The following is an 18,008-nucleotide window of genomic DNA, read 5'->3' as shown; positions in this document are numbered from 1 at the left end:
TTGGTATATAGCACAGAAGCTTTATGTGTATTTGCCATTTTATCACAATGAATATTGAAAAAATGTGTTTAAGAAATGAGAATTAATAAAATCAATAATTTGCTGCCACTGCCTTGATTTGCACTAAATTGCTAGTGGTTTTACTCACCGCATCTATGCACCCTCAATGCAAATCTCAACATAGTACAAAAGGCAAATGTTATATCATCTTGGTATTATAAAAATAGTTTTGCCTCTGCAGATCCCCTGAAGGGTCTCAGGGACTCCTAATGGACTGCAGACCACACTTGGAGAATCACTGCACTATAGAAAAGCCCCCCAAAAGATTCTGTGAAAGTCTATTTAATGACATGGAAAAACATGTTCATAATATATTCAAGTGAAATGTAAGTAACAAATAATACGTTTGTGCTTAATTCTTCTAACTGTACTTCTAGAAACAATCTGAAATACAGAAAAATGACAAAACCACCAATAGGAAGTGATTATATAAATTATAGTATATTCACCAAATAGCATAGTAAATAGCTATAAAAAACAACTAGAGGGCTTCCCTGGTGGTGCAGTGGTTGAGAGTCCGCCTGCTAATGCAGGGGACACGGGTTTGTGCCCAGGTCCGGGAAGATCCCACATGCCGCGGAGCGGCTGGGCCCGTGAGCCATGGCTGCTGAGCCTACGCGTCCAGAGCCTGTGCTCTGCAACGGGAGAGGCCACGGCGGTGAGAGGCCTGCGTACCACAAAAAAAAAAAAAAAAAAAAAACAACTAGACCAATATATATACTGACATGCAAAGATCTTCATCATAGATTAAATAGAAAAAGGTTGTTGCAGAAAATTAAATACAGCATGATCTCATTTGTGCAAAAAAAAAAAAAAAGATTTATGTCAAAGAGTGTTCTGCCTGTGTTTTCTTCTAGGAGTTTCATGGATCCTGGTCTTACAATTAGGTCTTTATTCCATTTTGAGTTTATTTTTATGTATGCTGTGAGAAAATGTTTTAATTTCACTCTTTTATATGTAGCTGTCCAGTTTTCCCAGCACTACTTATTGAAGAGACTATATTTTCCTCATTGTATATTCTTGCCTCCTTTGTTGCAGAGTAATTGACCATAGAGCATGGGTTTATTTCTGGGCTCTCTATTCTGTTCCATTGATCTATGTGTCTGTTTTTGTGCTAGTACAGCACTGTTTTGATGACTGTAGCTTTGTAGTATAGTCTGAAGTCAGGGAGTATGATACCTCCAGCTTTGTTCTTTTTTCTCAGGATTGCTTTGGTTATTCAGAATCTTTTGTGGTTCCATGTAAATTTTAGGATTATTTGTCCTAGTTCTGAGAAAAATGTCATGGGTATTTTGATAGGGATTACATTAAATCTGTAGATTGCTTTGGGTAGTATGGACATTTTAACATTCTAATCCAGGAACATAAGATATTTTTCCATTTTTGGTAACATCTTCAATTTCCTTCATCAATGTTTTCTAGGTTTCAGAGTATAGGTGTTTCACCTCCTTGGTTAAGTTTTTTCCTAGTTATTTTATTCTGGGCAACTTTAAAACTTTTGTTTTCTTACTTTCTCTTTCTGATAGCTCACGATTAGTGTATAGAAAAGCAGCAGATTTCTATATATTAATCTTGTATCCGGAAACTTTACTGAATTCATTTATCAGTTTCAACAGTTTTTTGGTGGAGGCTTTGGCATTTTCTATATATAAATATCATGTCATCTGCAGAGAGTGACACTGGAATATTACTCAGCCATAAAAAAGAATGATATTCTGCCATTTGCAACAATATGGACGGACCTGGAGGGTAATATGTGCAGTGAAATAAGACACGCAGAGAAAGACAAACATTGTATGTTATCACTTATATGTAGAAAAAACAAAAATAAAAAAGAATGAATATAAAAAACAGAAACAGACTCACACATATACAGAAGCTAGCGGTTACCAGAGAGAAGATAATGGGGAGGGGAGATATGGGGGTAGGGAATTAAAAGGTACAAACTACTGTATATAAAATAAATAAGCTACAAGAACATATTGTACAGTACCACGAATATAGCCAATATGTTATAATTTTAAATGGAGTATAATCTACAAAAATATTGAATCACTATGTTGTATACCTGAAATGATTATAGTATTTTAAATCAACTATACTTCAATATAAAAATTAAAAACACCAAGAATGTATGTGTAGCTACACATGCAGAGGCACGTAAATGCAGAAGAAATGACTAGAGAACGATACGTCACATATTCAATAGGAGTTACCTTCTGGAAAGGGGCTGGTAATGGGATGTGGGGAAACGGGAATATGGGGGACTTTAATGTTTTAAGTATAGCTTGAATGCTTTACAAAGAATATTCATTCACGTATTATTCATAACAAACTAAGAAAAGAAGTAAATATAAAAAGGCTTGGCAGGGGACTTCCCTGACGGTCCAGTGGTTAAGACTCCGCACTTCCACTGCAGGGGGCATGGGTTTGATCCCTGGTCAGGGAACTAAGATCCTCCATGCCGCACAGTGCGGCCAAAATCAATCAATCAATAAATAAAAGGCTTGGCAGGATACATGAAAGGGGTTAACTGATTACCTACCAGTGGAACTTTTGTGATTTTTTTTTTTCACTTTTCTGGATTTTCTAATTCTTTTACGGCAAACATATATTTCTTCTTTATTAATGACAATTATTTTTATTTATAAAAAAGTCAATTAAATGCCATATGGTGAACTGCTTAAAGTTATATCAACTATGATTTACCCAATTCAGTGTCAGTATGTGTTTTGTATATTTCAGCTACATGTGCTACATAAAAAGGTATTAGAATTAAATTCTGACATCATCAAAAATTAAAGGTGCTCAAGGTAATTCAGTATATGAAAGTTTAAAATACATATCTTTATAATATTCAGTACTAAGGACTTTTTATTATTATTTGAAAAATAATAGAAATCGTATATAACATACAAAGTGCATAGTTGTCTAGCGTAATTGGTCTCCTTTGTTTTATTCTTTCCTCTACACAGAACCCGAAATGTTTCATTTTCACTGGTCTGGTCCACTAATATCATTTTAAAATGTGTATAAGAGTTTCTTCTAACAATAGAAAAAACAATTTGTAAAATAACTATGCGTTCTTCATTTATAAGACAGAATTTTGGTAATACAGGAATATTACATATCACACACATAATCACTTACAACTGATAATCTGTTATCTATATTAAATCACCGCACATTACATATTCCAAACATACTGCTGAAGTAAGTAAAGAGATTAGAAAACAGGACAGTAACATGATTTCTTAAAGCAATCTCGTAGGAAACTAAGATTCTGTTCTATGAGGTACTCACTCAGGCTCTCAGAAGACTCAACTTTATGTGAATTGCAAAAGGCTGTTTTAAGACACCAGCTGTTCAATAAATAGATGAGTTTTACTTTGAGATTAGAATAATTTTTAAACAAAAATATTACTCCCCACTGTTTTCAGAAATGAAATACAGCTTCCCTCTTATAACACAGCAAGACACACATAATTCCTCCGGCAGTTGCCAGTTTAACTAAAAAGACCCTTCTTTTTAGTTTTGGCCGTTGATTTCTTGCTGGCATCAGGTAAGGTCTCATTTCTTTTGGCAAACCACTCAGGTAATTTTCTCTTTGAGGTTTTAGACGAAGTCTATAGGAAAGAAACAGAAAAAAAAAAAAAAAAAATATATATATATATATTTGTACTGCTGAAAATGTGTCTCAGTTGCAAAGTAACATAGGTTATTGAATATACACCCACAAGCCTTCCCTTTCCAAATAAAACAAAATAATGAGATCTACAGAATTTATTTCTGGATCCAAAAGTAAACACATGAGAGACAAAATCAACTATATCATTTTTTTAGGCAATTACCTGCCATCCTGTTAACCTATTTTTAGACACTCAAGTGTAGACTCTCATTTGGAAAGGAAAGAACTGGATATTATTTCAGATCTATGTCCCATGGTGTATTTGCTTTAGCTTGGCCAAAATGGTGAATTTAATGTTCCAAGAAAGGCATCTGCCTAAGCATGTGTACACACACACACACACACAGAGTTATATTAGGCATTTTAAAAAGCATACAAGTTGTACATCTACAGTGGTAGACAGACTAGGAGAGTGGTTCAAGCATCATCAGGACCTTGCAGAGTTGCTGAGACATAACAGGTACTCAAAAAACATTTGCTGAATAAATGAAAAAAGAAAGCGTTCTGTTTCATAGACTCTTTTGAGAATCAGCTAAAAACTAGAGGTCCACTTATGAGAAAAAAAGACAAACGTACACATGCACGATATTTTGCCTAATTTTAGGGGACCTGTGCACCAAATGAAGCTTCAGAACCCTAGTTAAAGGTCCCTGAAAACAAAATTAAACCCAAAGGCAGTGGTTGTGTACTTATATTATCTGTACATTAAATTTTAATAGGTAATTTAATACCTATTAAAACTTTTAATAGGTAAGTTCTATAAGCTCAAAATGGTATTAATTTGTGTTATCTCAGCTTGAACTCTAGCTCCTTAAACCAACATGATGGAGAAATCATTCTAACATGACTATACTTTGGAATCTGGGAGAGTTAATTTATTTATTGGAACTATTTGAGGGCTTTAAGGTAAGGTGGTCTCATCTAAGTTACAATGTGTCTGTTAGTCTAAGGTATACCAGTATAATTTATTCCATTTCAAGAATGAAGACTACATCTATGAATTGTTCGTTAACTGCTTGCTATGTTTTATTATGTTTTCTGTGTTTAACAGTGGCTTCAAAATATTTAAAGATGGGGAAAAAAGTAAAAACTCCTTGACAAAAAACTGTGTGACCTTATATTTTTAAAGGTAAAAGCTGTTAGCTATTCCAACTTAAATAAATCCAGTGCCGAAGAAAGGGCTATTCACACTTTAGCAAAAGCTAAAGAAAAAAACCAGCCAAGATAGCAACTTTTCTCCCAGGCACCTATTTCCTCACAGGGAAGAGAAGACCAAGAGAACAGATGAGATTTATACACACTGTATGATACTACAATGTTTGACTTAGATATAATAAGTATTAGGGATATAAAGTGGCACGGATAAAAGGCATTTGGGTAGAGATGAAATTGGCCCAGAACTACTCTTCCCCCCAGAATTTTATTATCAAAATTCCTTGCAGCCACAGACAACTATCATTGCTTGCAATTAGAGTTTAAGGGCAACTGGAGGAAGGAAACCAGTTAAAATTATAACAAAGCCAAAAAGTAAAACAGAGTACAAGATCCGAACAATAACAGAGCCAAGGAAAAAACCTGAAGTCCTGTTGTAGCCGTAGCCGAATACTATGAAATAAGCAGGGACTTTAAAACCAGACAGGCTCTGTGATGACCTAGATGGGTGGAATGGGGGAGGAGGGGTGGGAGGGAGGTCCAAGAGGGAGGGGATATATGTACACATATAGCTGATTGACTTCGTTGTACAGCAGAAAGTAACACAACATTGTGAAGCAACTATACTCCAATTAAAAATAAATATAAATAAATAAAATAAGCCTAAGTAACTTAAAAAAAAACAGAACTAGGTTTGAGTTCTAACTGAGTCACTTGCTACATGTATGACCTTATGAATGTTATTAAAGCCTTGATTTCTTCACACAGAAAAAGAGAATAATAGTATATAATACTGTATCACTGGATTATTTGGAGAGTTACAAAATATCAAAACACATCCTGATTTATTCTTGGTATTCATTAATTGGTAGCTAATATCATTTCAGGTCTTTTATCTCCTATAACATTTTTATATTGATAGAATATGATATTCAGCATTTATCCTATCATTATAAAAATGAGCTTATTTCATTGAGAAAGGGGTAAAACACTTGCTTACACTGAATGTATCTTTTGAGTCTCAACATTCAGTATCTGGAGGACTTTAATTATGAGGTCTAATAACAGAAACAACGCTTTTCAGTGACTATTTCCTTCATTAGTAGAAGGCTAAAATTCCCAGCAATCATAATAAAAATTTAAGTAAGTATTTCCTTAAATTTAAGTAAGTACTTACTTGGTACTCCAAGTTCTATTAATAAGCCACTATCATTAAGTTGAGAATATAAAACGTTAACTCATTTGCTGATTATATGTACCCATATATATGCAAGCAAATACGTACATTATACTTGCATTTAATTTCATCTAAAAACTAAGATAAATCTAGGTATATTAGTTATCAAGCATAATATATTTGTCATGAAAACTATTTTATTAAATCAATTTTACCTGTAAATGAGAATCTACAAAGAAATCTTCAGTTTTGGGATCGCTGAATGGCTGATTCCAGGAAGTTAGTTTTAGTGAATTTCTGTGACTCTCATCTTCCTGTGAAAAATCACAAGAATGTTTTCCATCAACCTTTAAAATTTGGGGGGAATACGAAATAGTTACTACATGCACTATTTCCTTAGGAAAAAAACAAACTATGCCTAAAAAAGCAAAGCTTAAGAAAATTCATATTATTCTGAGGTACTCAATTTTAACAATGATTATAATAATATTACCCCCCCCCCAGCATTTTTCCTGAGTATCTTAAAGTAGTTTATAAAAATGTTGTATGTTTTAATTTATAATGAAACTCAGTGGCAGGGCATGAGACCTCTCTCTCTCTCTCTCCCTCTCAGGCAGTCAAGAAAAATAAGATGGAAAAAAGTGACATATGAGGAGAGGGTTCTGGGAAGATGGTGGCAGCAGCAGCATAGTTTTTTAATCTCTCTGAATCCCAGCATTAAAACAGAATTAGGGAGCAAAACCAAAAATTCATCATCTACATTTACAAAGAAACTAAGTTTATTAAAGGTATCCTCAGGAAACTGAAACTACAAGCATGTGAGGAAAAACCACCAACAGCCCTAAGACCTGCATGGTACAGCATCTGTGTGGGAGAAAGCAGAGGCAGGCAGTGAGGTGCCTGAGAACAGGAGAACCAAACAGCCCACAGGTATACACTGGAAAGGTTTCTTTGAGAACAGCATCTGAAAAGTGGGAGTGCCTTTGCCCAACCCAACAGCAGGCGATGGAAAAGGGTCCACAGCAGTGTCTTAAGTGACTAGAGCAGCTGGCACCTATGAACTTCCAGGTGAAGGCCTGACACTGAGACTGCTGGGGTTAAATCAAAATCAAGCAGGACGGGTATAATAGAGGCAAAGGGAAGAGAAAGCCCAAGTAAAAGTAGCAGAACGGGGTATGTCATAAACCAAGTTTCCCTATTTTGAATGCTACACAAAAACAACAGGAGAGCTCTGGGAACTTGGAAAAACTATCCTGAAGCATGCCGTCTTTTGAAAGTGCAGGAAAACTAATGTCACACAAAAAGGAGCAACAGGAAGTTATGAGGTCAAATCTGACACCGACTTGCTAAGATATAGAAAACTGTAACCTCCTAAAATGAGCTGAAAAACATTAAGAAAATAATTCAAAACAAACATCATAAATTAAAATCAGAAAAATTCAAAAGTGAGGGGAAAAGCTCTGGAAAGAATTAGAAATAAAAGAAAAAATTATACAAGTGAATATTAAACTATAAAGAACACAGCAATAAATACAACAGATTGTGTCCAAACAGAAATAGAAGGTGAAAAAGAAGAAAAGTTTAATTTAAAGAGAAATGAAAAGCCAAAAAGAATTCATGAGAAGTGACAGATATTGTAGCTCAGTAAAGAAAGAAGATCCAACATATAGAGAGCAGAAATCCGTTAAGAAGAACTACAAAGCAATGGGACAAAAATACTGAAAAGTAAAATTTTAAAAAACTTCCTGAAATAAACAAAAATTTTAAATCTACAATTTACGAAAACTTTCCAGAAATAAAAAAAACTACACATTTAAAGAATCCACTGTGTACCTTCGTATATTGAATCAGAACTACCATTATCAAGACATAATGTTCCTCCAGTAAACATAGGCATGACTGAGCTTCTATCTTAACCTCAGTCACAATAGATGTAAACCTAACAATGCATCAACTAATAAGAAGAATTTGTTTTGACATTATTTTTTATTAGAAACCTCATAATCATAAGATGAAATAGACTAAGGGATACAATCCAGGTCAGTAGAGAAGATGAAGGTTAACACATGAAGGATCCTGAAACCAGGCCTCCAACAGACTCTACAGTGTTCAGAGTAGCTTTCTATACTGCAAGGCAGACGAAAGAAAAACACTTTGGCTGGCTCACTCACCCCTTAATCTACTTCCTAGCCCCCATATTCTTGTTCCCCTAAATGGGGAAAAAGAAAAGGCTGAATCCGGTAGGCTTAATTTCCACCCACCCCCCACAAAATACCTCCACTCTTTTTTCAGAATATGATGTTATTTCAATAGGAGGAAAGCAATAATATTAATGTGTGGTTATAACAGTATTTCACTATAAATGTGCTTCAATATTCAGGAAAAATAACAAGTTACACCTTTTCCTATTGACATATACAGTTGGGAAAAAAATAAGGTCTTAGGCACCTGGTATAGATTTCAGAAATAAAGGCTGGGAAAGCAGCCAAATTTCACTACCACCTGCCCAACGTGTACCTCCTTTAATGCCCTTTTTTTTTTAACATCTTTATTGGAGTATAATTGCTTTACAGTGGTGTGTTAGTAATGCCCTTCTTAGAGCTAATTCAATTGCCAAAATAATGTAAAGAATTCCAGTTAATAAAATTTCATTAGGTTATCTAGTACATGACTATATACAAATCTAACTGAAGGACAGAATTTTAAAAGATCAGTTCCTCTTACTTTTTAAGCTATTGAGAAAAGGAGTTTAACTGTTGGAAATCCTATAAAGATTACTTAGAACTCAAATAAAGTCCCTAATTCTCTAATATAAATAGTAGCAACCACCTGCCACCATGCTGAACTTATCATCTAGGAACTAAAGTAATTTTTGAGTTAATTATAGTTTTCACAAACTTTTATCATGGAACTTTAGACCTGGAAGATATTAAAGGTCAAATTTTCAAGTCTTTGCAATCATTTAGTAGAGTCACAATGTCAAAGAATAGTTATTCTCTGATGACTATTTATTTATCTCATATAACACACAGAGCAATAATATTCAAAGCATTTGATTTTAATAAAATATACCGTGTAAAAATAATACTAAACTCATGGTCTTTCTCTGATCATGCAAAAGTGCACTGGGATATGGCCAGGACCATGAGCAACAATTATCCTTGTACCTGAGAGATTCACTATAACAGGGACAGAGCCTGAGGAGTAACAGAATGATAGACAAACTCCAATATCTGGGGAGGTATATATCATAGAATTTGGTCTTATTTTCATTAACCACATAAACTACCATATGCTTACAGCCAATATTAAATAGGTATCTATGAAAGAAAGAGAATTTCCAGACTATATAGTCAATATAAGGTAGAGGTAAAATTTAAGCTGACATTCCCATACAATAAGCTAAATAGATGGACTATATTCCTCTTTTCCCACTGTTTAAAAAATCTCTTTTCTCAGATCGGATTTATGAAAAGCAACAGAAATACAGCACCGAGATTTTCTAAAAAGTAACCTTCTATCAGAATTTATAACAGTTCAAAAAATACAGCATTCTGGTATTAAGATATGCAAATTGAGCGATCTGACACTACATGAAAATTCTACATATAATTAACACCTTGGTATTAGTGCCCACTTCTTCCTTCTTTCTCTTAGAATTTGAACAGCTCTCTTCAGAGTTGGGGAAACATCTCTTTTTGCTGGAATCACATGAAGATTGGCATAGCATCCTGTTTTCGCAGCCTTTTTCCAGGATCTCAGTTGCCATGTAGATAAGGTAGGTGTCAATGTTTTCAGGAACATACATTCTAATTAGTTTAATTTTATTTGTATCTGTAAAGGATGAAAAAAAAAAGATTTAAAAATAAATTACACAGAACACTGCAGAAAACCTATGAGCTGGAAATAGTGACATGAGCTGGAAATAGTGACATGTTTTGTAGAAAGGAAGGAGGAAGGTGGCCAAAGAAAATGTTCCTCTTTCAAATGCCTATCCCCTTACAGAACAGAAATGGAGTAAAACATGTCCCCTCAGTCCTGCACCACCTGCACCCCTGCTTCCAAGACCCAGAGTCAGGTCAGGCTATCGACTCTGCTTAACTTTTGTTTCAAACCGTCTTTTGAGGGCTGCCCTGAGAATCAAAACCACCATCCACAGAAATTCCAAATATCAATTATAAGTTAATTTTTTGAAAATAATTTAGCCTTAAAATAGAAGCTAATCATACTTGTAAATAAGATGCTAATAAAAAGGATTCTTTCAATGGCTATCGAAGCATAACAAAACACGTCAACTATTTAAAATGCCTATTATTTAAATAAGTTTTCTGGGAAAGATATTTTATTTTCAGATCTTATTTGCCCTAACTTTCCACACAAGTAAGTGCTGAAAATATCTATTGGAGAGTGAAATAATGAGCACTGCCTGCATTCTTTCAGTGCTTAGAAGAGATCATATTACCCCTGCTTTTGTGGCAGGTCCCTTGGAAGCCACCCTTAATTTTCTAGTTACATGCACATAAATAATGAAAGAACAAAATTATTAAAAATACTTTCCAGGTACCTCATTAAATACTTTGCTTCATTTATTATTAAGCATAGTTAGAATCTCAACTCCATAAAAAAAGCAGCTTAAAGTCATGTAAACATGGAAGAAGCTAAAAGAATAAAAAGGTACAGAATTCCTTAAAATATTGTTACAAGGACAAAACCTACTTAGCAAATAAGATAGCATGAAAATAATAGATATAATTTCTCAATTCACAAATACTCTATTTTTAAGATTAAGATTATGCCATAATAAAATATAGAAAATTCTCAATTCAAGATTGTGCAAAATTTAAATGCCAACAAACTTGTTCATTAAAACACCAAATTACGTGATATGGCTACAGTTAAGTAAAAGGTGAAATATCATATCTGAATCATTAGTATGGCATAGATATCTTCATTTCTTATTATAATTTATAACTCAACAATGTTTCCTCCAGTAAGAGAACAAATAGTTTTTTATTAAAGAAAAATACGAATTCAAAAATACAATTTCACATCAATAAATGATATATTACAGACTATAACCACACAATCAAAACAAATAAAGTTTAGAGCTCATGATACTTATCTTTCTCAATTTTGGCTTTGGAAGTAAATTACAATAATATATTTTTTCGTATTATTTGTACAACCTATATACAGTGTATTGACAGAAAGATGAAATAAGTGTTTAATAAGTATAATTTAAATTCCATTGTTCTCTGGAATTTCAATTTAATATTTAACTGAATGAAAATTTATTTGCTATACTCAGTGTATAATAGTAAAGACAATAGGGAAAAGGGAAAAAAAGTGCACAAACTCAGAGAATACTGCATACTATCAAACAGCTCATCAAAGATATATCTTTCTCTAAATCCTGAGAGACAATACATACATAAAGGAAAAAATAATTCTAGGGTATTAAAATCAAGAAGGCATCTGAGTCTTTGACTTTCTCTAAAATACTATTTCATTCTGCATTGGAGAAAGAGAGGTTTTATACAATCCCAATTCTAACCCTGCAATTAATTACTGTTGTCCTTCCTCTTCCTTAATTTCTAGCAAAATGGTTGCTGAAGTTAGAAAGACTGGAGAATGACCAGGAGAGCTTGCTGGCTTCCTCACAAGATGACTCACAGCTAAGTGACCCTGGATATTTTATCGCAGTACAGGATTTGGCCCTCACGTTTTCAGATTTACAAACCTACTTTAACCTTAATAGAGCCACATTAACCAAGCTCACAAAATGCCAATTCATTAATTTCCAATTATGAATTCACAACTATCATATAGATAAGTACCCAGAATAGCAAGACTAGAGCATATTTTCCCTATAGACAGACCTACACGGGAAATCAAATCATAACCAGAAAGCTGTGATACAGAAGCAGAATTAGTTGTTAAGGTATCTCCCTCAAATAAGATCTTGACATAAGCTATCAACAGGCCCTGAAAACACTTGGAAGTCTCATTGACCAGGATTAGAAATTGCATATTTCTTTCCTTTAAATAGTTGGCAGTACAACTTTAACATGGTACAGTAAAAAGAGAAACTTCGGTTTCCTGGAACTAACTTAGAGGACCACTGCCCAAACTTGCCTCTGTCTCTCTCCTTGTCTCCAAGGTTGAGCAATGGAAGGAGAGATGGAGGTATCCTTCAGTCAAGTCTTGCTCAAGCCTAGAACAAATGCTGCCTTCGAAGGTGACTTAAATACCTTTGTTCTGATCAGTTAAGTATAGTATTAATTGTGATCTGTTTTCCCTTACTTCTAAATCTGGGGGGAGAACTGTATACTCGTTTCTGAGTGGGAAAGAATTTGAGGTAATAAGTTTAACTATTTGCACTGCAGCTTTGGAGATAAGGCTTTTTGTACGTCCACTGCTCTGTCCCAACAGTCAAAAAAAACATCAGATTTACTGAATTATAACACACCTAGTTTACATTTGTACATTAGGGTGTGAAAGTCCTTCTAATCCACCTCATCTTTACTTTTGTAAAAAAGGGATCATAACTTTAAAATAGGCATATTTTTAAATTTTCTGCAAGGCAAACAAAGGGGCTTGATCTCCTTGAGCACAGTTGAGGTTCTGTAGCAAAGTGACAGGAGAAAACCCTTCTACAAGGGGCCCAAGAGAACTCAGTCCATCCCTTCAATGCCACAGTGCCTGACACTATTGACTGTATTGATGAGAAAGGCTACTTAGGTAAAACCAGTGACAGGGAATCAGAAAAAAACTAAGTCAGTGAGCTATGGGGAATGAATGTGTTTTTTTCAAGTGATGAAGTAGAAATTAGAAAAGGATGAAAGAGCACTGTTTGGGGGATGGGTGTGGAAGTTGTAACCTGAAGCTGAAAAAAAAAGCCAGAATTTCTCAGACTCAGACTTCTCTCTGAGTGATAATGGGAAGAAAGGTTGTTTTTCTAAAACAATAAAAAGCATTACAAAAGTAAAGTTTTCATACTAGCATAAAGGGTTAATGCGATCAGAGTGAAAAATATTAGTGGATTGCTTGTTTACTTCATCTGGGTTCAATGACTCAAGTCATTAAGGCTGCAGACCAAGGTCATGGTTATCACCTGAGTTGATGGGAGGGTTTCGGATAACATCAGCAATAATCTTCTGAATCTCTGGAGTCAGACCTGCTCGCTCCATATCGAGTGGGTAGCCAGCTTGCACCGCTTGGGACAAGTGCATGCCAACTGCTGCGAGAGGCAGAATCCTGTTCTCAGCTACACTCTTCTAGAGAAATAGCAGCAAAACAACCAGTGAGTTTTTTTTAAGTTTCCACTGTACTGTATAGAAATACAAGGTTCAAAACCTTCAGGTAGTAAATGTTCACTGAGAAATAAACAGTGGACTAAACCTTCATTTAAATTTCTCATTTTAACTAATTCTTTAAAATGACTCACATGCTGGAACTCCACAGTTGCTACTTTTTATACTTATTATATTGAATACAGCAAAATCACCCAGGTTTAGCTAAGAAATCAATCCTCATCCCTCTGTAATTATTCACCTTAAAAACCTATTAGTGACAGAGAGTAGTCATTCTACGTAAGTCTAATAGCTGCCACAACCTTTTAAAAATACAGTAAACTGAAACCCAATAATGTATATACTTGAAATAACACACGGTACTTCAGTTACATGAATTTCCAGGAAGACAAATCATAAAATGCTTAGCAATAACATAAGGCTCCAAATGTACTCTAGAAAAGGTTCTCAAGAAGAGTTTAAAAAGTGCTTTAAATTGGCTCTATTCATAAAATAATAATAACCACAATTTACAAGTGGCTGTCATCATTTGCCTAGCATTGAATTTAACATGAATTGTGCTAAATTAAGGACACTGTTACATATTTATGTAGCTTTTAAACAAATGTAGCTCCAAATCCATTTAAGATGTCTGTTAGATAAAACATTCTTTTAAACATTCAGAAAGTTTAGTCACTCAGCTCAAAATTATTTCATGACACTCTTTTTTAACACACCTTGAAAGTCTGAATTTGGACTGTATTTGTATGAATGCTGATATTTTCACAAAATAGAGCATTTAAAGCAATATTTTCATCCTTCAAAGGAAGGTTTTAAGTTACTTTCACTAAATGTCTACACTTTTTCTACTAGAAGATGTGTACCATGTGTGCATAATGTCACGGTTATTTGATACCAGGCATCGTATTACCTAATTGTATCATTCCTCCTGATTAATTAGTCCTTAGGCATGTTTAATTTTGTGGGTAACTGGCAAGACCCCCTCAGACTCCTAGGATGTACAGATAATTACACCACAATATTTCACAATAATATACAACCAAATAATAGCAAAAGACACAAATGAAGATATACCACTCCTCACATTTTTAACCATGAATATGTAATATAATACATGAAACTTCATATCCTGGCTAAGTATGAGAATACAATTTATTTTAAAAATTTGAAGGCTATTCCATATTTTCTTAGTAATTATATACAATTATACCATACATATTTGGTCAAATTGTGTTTATACAAGCATGTTTTACATGTACATGTAAGTTACTGTTTAAATAAGAGAATGAACTTAAAATTCCTATTTATCATGTAATATGTTTCAAAAATAGTTCAATGGAATTATTTGGTTCTTTGTGTAATGGCTTTTGTACTTTTAATTAAGGAGTTTGGCTATGTAAGTAGAACATATATTAAGTGACTACAATAAGCTATGGACTGTTTATTCTTATTTATATTGGATATTAACCAGAATAGAAAGTGTGTAACACAGCCTAGTGGATGGAGACACAGAACAGGAAAAGCAGGCCCTGGACCATACAGCCTAATCTAAACCAATTTAACATCAGAGAGGACAGGAATGCAAATTAGTGAAACTTAGCTGGAAGCCTCATTCTGTCCCTATTCCACTAAGATATCCTCTTCATTTTGTATATTTAAAAACTCTCAACAGCCTTAAGGACTTATGCCAAAACAATGAAGAAACATTAGGCATGGCCATTTTTCACAGTAATCAGATTTTTTTCAAAGAGCATCAAGCAGACATGGTTAAAAAAAAAACAGAACATTACACTAGAGGAGATAGAGTGAAAAGCAAGTTTGTTATTTTTTTTTAACTTATTTCTAGCTTCTTCGACATCCTTCAGAGATATTCTATGCACTTTTGTATACATACCCAAGGATATGTGAATATATAAGCATGCAAATACATATACATACACATTTATGTATGTTTTTCACAGTGCTATGCATCTTCCTTTTTTTACTTAATAATGTATCTTGGAGATTATCTCTTATCAGTACATACACTAATCGTTTTTTAACTATTAATCCCATTAAAAAAAATGGAGTCTTAAAATATGGCTGCTCCAATATCCCTAAGCTATAAATGCGTTTATCAGTACCTCTGATACAACCTCTATAAGATAATCATGGTCAAACTATACTTGCTGTTTTTACTTAATTAACAGAAAAGGGCTTAGCAGAAAAAGCAAATGACATTCTGTTCTAAAATTAATTATAAAATGAAACCACATAAAATATTCTAGGATTAGAAGAAATGTATCCCAAGTCTCAACTTTGATATTGAAAAGCTGATAAAACACGTTTAGATAAACTTAAAAATTCCCTCTAACTTGAAAGTAACACTTACCAAACACATTTTCTTTTCTTGGAATAAAGAATATGTGATGGCTGCAGACTGTGAAAGTGAGCTTGCTTTATTTTTCACCACCAGACTTTTCTTCTGTTCTTCTTGTGGTTTTGTACTTGAAAAGAGGTCTGTCTACAAAATTTTAAATGTAGCACAAATGATCAAAAATAATATCAATATAATGATTGATAGAATATCAACATGATCACTAGCTATTAGCAAAAAAAATAACATAAATAAAACCTCTAAGGAACAGCTCCAAATTCCCTTTTTATGAGGAGCTCAAAAAGTTTTTTTTATTTTTTACATATTGATTTTAAAAGGTAAAATAAGGCTAGAGGGAATAAGTTTTGAATAAAATATTTGTAATTACAAACATGGTTGTAAAACTAGAAATTCCTAGTCTTCCCTTTAAGCCAATAAGAGGAACTAAAAATGAACTATAATGTGGACCACTCTGCCTCTAAATTAGTCCCCTAATCCCCCAGAAGTGAATAGTGAATAAATGAATGAAGCTTTAATTTCTATCTACATTTGAAAGTAAAATAATTTCTTAGTCTAAAATACAGTACTTATTCAGATTTAAAAACGAAACCTCTCAACAAAATAAACCGACATAAGCAGGTTTGACAACTATTACTTCAGAATCATCTTAAAAATTAGGTAACTAGTGGTTATCAGTGGGGAGAGAGGTGGAGGAAGGGGCAAGATAGGGGAAGGGAGTTAAGAGATACAAACTACTGGGTATAAAACAAATAAGTTACAAGGATGTAATGTACAGCACAGGGCATATAGCCAATATTTTATAATAACTTTAGAGTATAATATATAAAAATATTGAATCACTATGTTGTACATCTGAAACTAATATAATATTGTAAGTCAACTATACTTCAATTAAAAAAAATAGGTAATTAACATGTTTTTATAACTGATTTACTACAGAAACTATCTGATTCATTTTCTAAGTGTCCAGCATAGAAATGAAAAATGCTGCTTTTGAAGGGTGTTTTGTAATTGTCAAAAAAAGTTTATTCTCTCAGAGCTCCTGCAAACCATAGTATTTTACCTGAAGACTATTTATTTGACAGAAATGTTTGATGACTTCCAACAGAGGGGCCAACATTGTAGCTTTGCCTTCAGAAACACCATCGATCCTTTTCACATTTTCAACTGTAGTAGGTCTGTCGTTTAAAAAAATTAAAGTCAAGAAACCACTGAAAAGTTACCACTCCAGCAACACAGCTAATAGATATTTAGCTTCAATACTGACACTCAATAAACATGGATTTTTTTCCAGCAACCAAAAACAGTGTATAAAACAAGTAATTGTGTTTTATGATTCTTAGAGGACAACTAAGAGGCTAAGAAACTCAGAAGAAAATCTTTCATTATTTACAAAGTTTTTACCTGTAACAATAAACTAGCTAACTAACTACTTCAGGCTTTTAATAGTTCTTATTGTATCCAATACGAAGAGAATGTCTGATGTCTTCTTTCTAAAAATCTGCCAATCTAATGATTACTCCTTTTCCTTTAAATATCTTCACTGAATATTAAAATGTGGTCTTTGGATATTTATTTTTAATGAAATAATTATTATAAGGTATATGCACTATGTAATGTTATTAGAAAATTCTTCTCTAAAGTAACATCTCTTGAATGAAATTTAGCAACAGAAACAATTTTTGAAAAGGAAGTATACAAGATGAGTACAATCACCAAGCAACAATTCTTTGGAAATAATTTCTTCTAAATATTTATTGACCACCTAGTGATTATTAGGCATTGTGCTAGGTACTTTGGAAAACACAAAAAGATGAGGAATATAACATCTTCATCACAGAGTTTAAAATCTAGAAGACACATATACATGAATACCAATAATAACAAAAAAATAAAGCATTATGTAATAAGTGCCATAGAATCATCTTTTAAATTTACATTTAAAAGTCCTTTATGAATTCCACAGAGGAATCACTTTGCTGATAAGAACATGGAAGGCTTCATGGAGCAAATAACAATAAAGCCAGATCTTAAAGGATTTCCTAATAGGAGTTTTGGGAAATCAAGGAAACTACAAGTCAGAAGCAACATTGTAAATAAGTATATCGAAGTTGAAAAGGAGACAAACAAATGGTAAACCATCTAGGTAAGATTAAGCATTAAAATTCTGTGACTCAGATGGAAAAGAAGGTTTAAGTCCATAAATGGAAGGCCTTGAATTGTGGGCTAAATAAGTTAAGA

The 18,008-nt window shown here is 33.5% G+C and overlaps 1 protein-coding gene across 11 annotated transcripts in view; it reads right to left on the bottom strand.

The window, feature by feature from the left end:
* Positions 1 to 2,540: 2,540 nt before the first annotated feature.
* The window catches only part of WRN (WRN RecQ like helicase), a 138,206-nt gene continuing 122,738 nt past the window's right edge, over positions 2,541 to 18,008 (bottom strand). For 9 of the 11 annotated variants that reach the window (XM_082863822.1, XM_082863829.1, XM_082863821.1 and 6 more), the window contains 6 exons: positions 16,831 to 16,945; positions 15,762 to 15,893; positions 13,192 to 13,354; positions 9,697 to 9,911; positions 6,293 to 6,424; positions 2,541 to 3,686 (listed from right to left, as the gene is read on the bottom strand). In XM_082863822.1, coding sequence (XP_082719948.1) covers positions 3,567 to 3,686; positions 6,293 to 6,424; positions 9,697 to 9,911; positions 13,192 to 13,354; positions 15,762 to 15,893; positions 16,831 to 16,945 — 877 coding nt within the window. In that variant the 3' untranslated portion in view covers positions 2,541 to 3,566. The remainder of the gene's footprint in view (positions 3,687 to 6,292; positions 6,425 to 9,696; positions 9,912 to 13,191; positions 13,355 to 15,761; positions 15,894 to 16,830; positions 16,946 to 18,008) is intronic. The other 2 variants (XM_082863830.1, XM_082863831.1) reach the window with 1 other exon arrangement.

The sequence above is a fragment of the Leucopleurus acutus genome (genome assembly GCF_964270905.1).
Source record: "Leucopleurus acutus genome assembly, chromosome: 21".
In the NCBI taxonomy this organism is placed as follows: domain Eukaryota; kingdom Metazoa; phylum Chordata; class Mammalia; order Artiodactyla; family Delphinidae; genus Leucopleurus; species Leucopleurus acutus.
Note: the sequence above shows the minus strand (reverse complement) of the source record. Positions and strands in the feature narration are given on the sequence as shown.